General features: G+C 42.0%; 1 protein-coding gene across 2 annotated transcripts; it reads right to left on the bottom strand.

Annotated features, from left to right (window-relative positions):
* Positions 1-3,260: 3,260 nt before the first annotated feature.
* On the bottom strand, positions 3,261-5,611 carry LOC132475234 (uncharacterized). 2 transcript variants are annotated; one of them, XM_060076240.1, is made up of 3 exons: positions 5,179-5,611; positions 4,631-4,763; positions 3,261-4,098 (listed from the first exon to the last, which is right to left on the bottom strand). In XM_060076240.1, the coding sequence occupies exons 1-3, from the start codon at positions 5,541-5,543 to the stop codon at positions 3,346-3,348; spliced, it is 1,251 nt and encodes a 416-aa protein (XP_059932223.1). In that variant the 5' UTR covers positions 5,544-5,611; the 3' UTR covers positions 3,261-3,345. The 2 variants fall into 2 exon arrangements, with proteins under 2 accessions (XP_059932223.1, XP_059932224.1); XM_060076241.1 differs by lacking the exon at positions 4,631-4,763 and having other exon boundaries at positions 5,283-5,611.
* Positions 5,612-7,821: the final 2,210 nt, after the last annotated feature.

Raw genomic sequence — 7,821 nt, 5'->3', positions numbered from 1 at the left:
GAGTCAATAGGCCTTATGCGCAACATTCTTCCGGGTTCTACAAAACAGTGGTCTTGGCTTCCGGTCGTCCGCTGCTCAATAAGCTGAGTTTATTATGGCGACCTTCTACAGCCGGTGTTTACAGGAGCTACCCCGAACAACTATTACCGATGTGCACAGTATTGCCAAACGGACGTCCAGAGCCCCGGGGACTCTGTTAGACAAGGGATTTAAGTTTTACGCCTCCTCATTTATTCATAATTATGAAGGTATTTACATTTGTAGCTTTTGCTAATAGCGCTCGTTAGCGTTAGTTAACTGTAAGTAGCCTAGTTGTGTACTTGTATGCTATCAGTTAGTTTAGCAGTATTTTTGCTCACAGACAATTAAGACAATCAGATGAAGACTGCATTTTAGCGATGGGTTTATACTACCAACAGTATAATTACTACGATGTCCTGTGTGTTTAAGCTGGTCTTTGTCGACGTGGTACGCTGGTCGTATGTGTCTAGTAGACGCATAAGACCAGACACTACTATCCTAGTAGACTCTACTAGGATAGCTGCTAGGTTTAATGTCGACTAGCTGCTACCGTTCTGGCAGGTGTTTCAGATTTCTAAAACATTGATTTGTATAAAGACAACTGTGATGAATGAAATGATGCTGTATCTTCTTTTCCACCAGTTTCAAACAAAGACAGGTTGAGAGGTACTGTCACTGTCAGAGCAGCTTGTCACAGGTCCATGCAGAAGAATGAAAAACCACACAGCTTGAGTGTAGGCTATGTTCAGGGATGGGTTTGTTAAATTGTCTGTTTCAGTTCAATGACTGTACAGAATGCGTTCATCAAGCCTCTCAGAATGAATATATTTACACTGCAACTGCTTTCATTTGGCCACCAGCATGTTCTCAACTATGTAAACACCATATTCACAGATACAACACATTCTTCTGAGACACTTGATAAATGGCTATAGTCTACCTGTTAGTGAAAGAAGGTAATTTGTGCAAAGTTGATTGACAGTAAATATTTCTATCGACACATATTTGGTATACCTCTACTCGTATGGTTAACAATTTTTGTATACTAAACACACACACACTATACCGATAAAATCATTAGGACACTTGCCATGACATTACATTCGAAAGCTATATATATGGGTTTCCTCCCCTTTTGCAATTGCTACTACTTGTAACTATTGACACCCTGTAGTGGCAGGCATTCCAGTACTGAGCAATATATGTTTATTGTGGTAGACTTGTAGGAAGCCCCTTGTCTTAATTTAGTGGTATCTGTTCTGCCAACTGTCCAATTGTCTCTTTGTGTATTGTATACAGATAGTGCTTCGTGATTCAGATCCCGTCATCATGACCTCAAGTCAGTGTTCATGCAAAGCTGGCACAGCAGTATGCAATCACACTGCTGCACTGCTCTTTCAGACAGCTCATTACTCCGAGCTCAATATCCAGGTTGTCCCCCCTGTTCATGCCTGTACAGAAATGGAACAACAATGGCACAAGCCCAGAACTGCAGAAAGGGTTGAGGCAAATGCACTGTATATGTATGTAATAGTTAGGCTATGTGTGCTGCAATAAAATAGTAATTTGCTAAAATAAAGTATAGTGATCTAAGGTTAGAAGCATTAGAGGTGCAGCGTAATATAATGGCGACTCTTTACTTCATAAGGGAGTAAAACCTGGGCCTGTAAACAGCATGATTGTTACAAGACCCAGGCTTAACAGGTGCATGGAAGGAGGAATCAGGTGAGGTGTAGTCACTGAGGTCATACATGTAAACATTAGCTGGGGCACAGCAGGTTATGATTTGTAACAATATCACTGTATTTGGAGGTCACGAGCAGTTACTGAAACCATTAGACTATGCATACCACATATTTTACTTTTATAATTGGAACCTTTTCATAGTAGAATATTACCTTTACCACTTTGTTTCATATAAGTACACTCTCCAAGGGTGTGCATGGGCACCCTTTTGATATTGGGCTGCTATGCATTGAGGACACATACGAGGACTTTGCTATAGAAGAGAGGCCCCTCATAGCAACTATGGCAATAAGTCCTGAGAAAACGCTGGTGGAGACATCATTTGGCTTAGCCCAAAAGGGAAGTGTTCTGTCTTGCAGCCTATACTACCCACTAAAGTGATCACAATCCACACGGATGCTCCACCTTTCCCAAAGTTACCCATTGATGACTATCAGCTTCCCCCGACAGACATGCTGGAGTTATCACTAACAGACGAACAAAATTTTCATCTGAAAAGTTTGACTGTTACATTAGAAATGACCAGAAAGATTGAAGAGGCAACCAGAGAGCAGGGTGGAAATGTGGAGTGGCATCAGCTGCGCAGGAGTAGAATAACCTCCTCTCACTTTAGAGAGGTGTGTTTAGTGAGGGGAGAAGGCTCAGCACAGTCACTGGCTGAACGCATGCTGAAGGGAACAAGGCAGACAGCAGAGATGAAAAGAGGTGCACACACACACACATAACTGTCCATTTCTAAATGAAATTAACCGTTACCTTTCAATGACATCAATCTCCTAATTACAATAATTTGCATTATGATCACTGTATTGCGATCATTCAACTCAAATTTAGATTCAAACAGGTGCAGATATGGAGTTCACAGCAGCTGAAGAATACAGCAAAATCAGGAACGTGAACTACATGCCTACAGGCCTAATTATTCACCCTGATGCCCCATGGCTAGGCACCTCACCAGATGGCCTTGTATTTGACCCTCTTGCACAGCCACCTTTTGGCCTAGTTGAGATCAAGTGCCCCAATGTTAACAGCTATGTAGATTGCAAGTACCTTAACATGAAAGAGGGAACACTGCTCTTAAAAGAATCACACACATATTACTGGCAGGTGCAGGGGCAACTTATGCTTACTGGAATGACATGGTGTGATTTTGTCATTTGTGCCCAAGAAGACATGCTGGTCCAACGAATAGTTGTTGACCCAGAGGTCACAAAAGTAATTAGACAGAAGGCAGACGAGTTCTTTTTCAAGATTTACATGCCCAAGTACCTGACCAGACGTTAGGTACTGAGCACAACATTTAATTGACAATCATTTTCATTAAAATCATTTTCGGTTTCAATCATTTTTCATGCATTTACAATAGGTAGAATGGGTTGGGGGGGGGGGGGGGGGGCTGCTAAACAACATTGTCAAAATAACAACTGAAACAAGAACAGTTAAAGAATTTGTGCAATTTGAACTCTACACATATTTAAAAAAAAAAATGACAACGTAGTTAAGGCGGCAGGCGTGTGTTGCTTAGGCGGCCGCCTAAGCTGTAAAGTGCTGTGGGAAACCCTGGGTAAATTAGATCATCTATTTGGCCCACGCCTTGACCAGTGGTTTGTTCTGATAATTAGATAGAAGGCAGGCTACTGCGAAAAGCTGGTTGATACTACCATTAATAGTCAAAGGGATGATGGAATCGAATAATTTATTTTGTTTTATGCGCCTAATCACTCTCTCCACGTGTATTCTCAGCCTGGCAATTTCCTGAGTAGCTAAAACATCTTCATGAGACAGCTGAGAGTTCCTTCCCAGAAAAGGTGGTCTGTGTACTTTGCCCGGTACTAAATCATCAATTGAAAAGCCTTTATCAACCATTACAGCCATGTTTTCATCTAGTAGAGGGATGATTCCAGATTGCTTGAACAGTTCTTTATCGCTAATGGAACCAGAGTACAGTGTTGACACAAAGGTGACAGCACCGTGCGGGGACACACCAATCATTCCCTTTACTGTGGTATGAGACTTATACTGGGAGTACATCTTACTCTGCAAAAGGAGCGAGGAAGGCGTCTGACATTTTAGTTCAGTGCAGTCTACTATCACCTGTGTGTCAGAGTACTTTTCAAACACGTCAGGCATCATGGCACGGACTGCATCAGGGGACATCCAAATGCCCACAGCACCCAAAACTGTGTAGAGAAAATTAGCCCAGGTCCTAATTGTTCTACTAACAGTTGATTGATGTACGTTGAAGCGGTCCGCTAGATCCCTCTCCTTCAGACCCAGAGACAGATAGACCAGAAAGAGGAACAGCTCATCAATCAGCGGTAGACAGCGGTTCTGTTAGTAAGAATGTACAAAGAAAGAAGTACATTGTGTAAGACAAATGTGTTTGTAACAGCATAGCACTACATCGAAAATATTCAAAGTCAAAGTGGCTTTATTGTCGTACTTCACATGTCAAGATATACAAAGGAATCAAGATGACGTTTCCCACTCTGCAAAAATGCAGTTCGTAATAGCAGCATAAGACTAAGATCTTTGTGACATTGACAGTGCAGAATGACAGTCAGTAAGTAAGTATACACAATGTAAAATATGGACATGGTATGTACAGTAGGTATAGAGGAAGGGCAGCAGTGTACAGTGCAAGGGGACTAGCTGTAATAGTGCAAGCATGTGGCTGGGGAGTGAGAGGAGAGAATTTATCATTCTAACCGCTTGGTGTATGAAACAGAGTCTGGTGGAGCAGCTGTGGAGGATCCTGTACCTTCTCCTAGAAGGCAGGAGGCTGAACAGACTGTGTGCGGGGTGGCTGGTGTTGCTCACGATTCACAACATAGACAAACAGAAAATCAGATGGTCTACTTACTGGTCTACGTGGTGGGTCAGCAGTCTCATCAGGAACTGTGGTTGACGAAGACTGTCCAACACGGACAATTCTCCTACCGACAGGTTCAACCTGATGCAACCAAAATGCATTGAAATGGCGGTAGCTGGCAAATCTGGGGGGGGGGGGGGGGGGGTGCAATTGTAAGAACATGTTGGATTGGAGCCATACATCATGAGCAGATTTCTATCCTTTATTGATCAAGTAACTGTCTGGGCCACACAAAATAAAATTTTCGGGGGTATTCATCAAGTAGAAAAATAGAATAGAATAGAAAATATCACTGCAACATACTTCAACTATCTTGTAGGCATAGCTTTTGGATTTTGAGACTTCTTATTAATCACAGATTCAATAACTTTTAACACACAATACATATACATATATGTGCATAAAATGAGGACTATGTTGATTGCCATGTGAAATTAGCACAACTAGTAGCTTCCTGTGTAGTGAAGCTATATTGACAGAATAACTGGCACACACAGAAGGAGTAGCAGAATTCACTGAAGTGAATTAACGTTTCCTACCTCGTGTAAAACCTGATGTCCTCATCGGAGGTCTTGTATCTTTCAAGTCCAAACTTCTGCCCCAATGAAACCTCCTCCAGTCGCCTCTGTAGCTCTATGATGACCTGCTGCTGTGCGTGGATTTTTTCGTAGGCCAGGTCCATAAATGCAGGTTCTGGTCTGCTATCGTAGTCGTGACACAAAGCCACGCTGGCATCGATCGGCACCTCACCCTCATCCTCATCCTCCTCCTCCTCTTGCCGCTGTGTCCTTTGCCACACGCTTGGCCGAGTGACCGGCAGGTTGTAGTTGTTCCAGGCGAACAACACCGGAATCGCCCCGGGTTTCAAACGGCGTCGGCCACCTTCAACGACATCTTCTGGCATAAAATGCCGACTGCAGACAGTGGTGTGTCTCCTTATAACGAATTTATCACGCCTAATGTTTCGGACCCATATCGTGATTACACCTGTTTTCCGGTTCGAACGCTGGGCGCTCCGCATAACCCCTATTATCGTTAGAACAAGATCTGTATCTGACCATCTGTATCTGACTATATCCCTGACGGTATGGCACTATATCCCTATTCTCGCATACCCATCTTGAATTTAAAGGCACCCAGTGCAACTTTCGAGGCTTAAAAATGAACATTCAATTTCTAGTCTTTTTTACACGTAGTAAGTTTCAATAACTCCATACCATTACATACCAACATTTAAGCAGCAAAGATGAGACGTCGTTGTGTGGTGAGAACTGATACAAAATCGATAACAACAACAATGCCGCCATTTTCTTTATTTTTTGTAACCTACAATAAATAAAGCAGGCTTCCAGTCAATGGAAAAATGGCTTCTCCCCACCGGCGATTGTTGTTGTTTACGATTTTCTATCAGTTCTCACCACACAACGACGTCTCATCTTTGCTCCTTGAATGTCAATATGTAATGGTATGGAGTTATTGAAACTTACTACGTGTAAAAAAGACTAGAAATTGAATGTTTATTTTTCATTGAATGTTTACATAAAGTTGCACTGGGTGCCTTTAATAGACCAGGGGTCGGCAACCCTAGGCACGCATGCCACCATTGGCACGCAGCAGCATAATCATTGGCACACTTGCAAAAAATAAATAAATATATTTAAAAATATTTTTCTTCTTTATTTCTTTATTTTTCTCAATGTAATGCAGAAGCATAATCATTTGCAACTTTGCAAAAAATAAATGAATATTCTTCTCATCTCCCCTGCAATTAAAAGCAACGCCTTTAAGCGAGAGATGTCTGTCTTAATTGCGCCCTCCCGCGCACATTTCCCACGGTTGACGCTTTGCGCTGCGCGTGGCTGCTTTCCTCAGTGCCAACATTTCAGCGGCAACAGTAGGCTACTTGTCTAAGATGATGGCGCCGCCAACTAAGAAAGTCATCATGGACAGAAGACTTTGGTTACGTTTTTCAAAATGACTGTGCTGTCCGCACTTTATGTTTCTAAAATGTTATATGCCGAACCTCCAGTGTGAAACGTCATTTTGAGACCAAGCACGAGAAAACATTCAAAGATAATGCAGATAAGTGTTACGGTGAAACACTTCACCATCACATAATTAAAGGGACAACAACAGAATTGAGTTTTAAAGCAAAAATGTAATTTATTTAGCAAGGCAAACAAACAAACAAGGAGTAACGAATGTCTAAGGGTATATGTTTAAGTGCGAGATAGAGGTTCTGGGTGAGTGGATGCAGTGAATGCGTCTGTATGTTAGAAATGAGACTATGGCCCGGTTTCGCAGACAAGGCTTATATCAAGCCAGGAGTAGGCCTAAGTCAGACTAGTAAAGCTAGGTCATGTAAGTGGCTTTCATGAGCGTGGCTTACATTTGTCTTAGTTAGTCCCAGACTGTGGAGTCCTGGAGTAAGCTTAAACGAGAACACCTGGGTCAAGCCTCATTAGCCTAAGTGGGAGCACAGCCTGTTAGCCTATTGGTGCTCATAAAAACCTGGAATGGAATTGAGGAGAGCTTTGCTGGAGGGAATTTTGACACCAAACATGGCTGAAGCTAAAAGAACACGCTCAAAGAACTATACTATGAGTATGAAAGTATGAAAAAACTCTACTTAAACAAATTGTGGGAAATCATGCTGTTATTGAAAGTAAAGGCCATAGTGCTGCTATTGAACAAAGGAAGAGGAGTGCTTGGGCTGCCATTTGCAGTGAATTCAATGCAAATGAAAATGTAACCACAAGAGCGTTACAGCAACTGCAGGTGAGACATGTCTATTATGATCTGTATATCACAGATGTCATATAGTTTTGTGACATTGTTTATATTGAATGATATCTGCCTTCATAGACTCTGTGGAAGAACATCAAATTAGATTTGAAAAAAAGGAATGCAGAGGCCAGAAGAGAGAGATTTACTACTGGTGGTGGACCCCCACCTAGTAAAGACAAGACCGATGAATTGGCTGACTTGTTGACTGGGATAATGGAGGACCAACAACCTCTGGATGGTATACCAGATGATGACCATTTGGACAGTGGACATGAAGAACTGAGCACAAATGGTAAATATACCATAGAAAGTGAATTAGTTACCTCATTCTGTACATACAGATTATTCCACTGTCTGTGTCTATCTTTATTTTCAATTCATTCTAAGGACCATGT

The sequence above is a fragment of the Gadus macrocephalus genome, chromosome 16 (assembly GCF_031168955.1).
Source record: "Gadus macrocephalus chromosome 16, ASM3116895v1".
NCBI lineage: Eukaryota > Metazoa > Chordata > Actinopteri > Gadiformes > Gadidae > Gadus > Gadus macrocephalus.
This window is presented reverse-complemented; position numbering and strand designations above follow the sequence as displayed.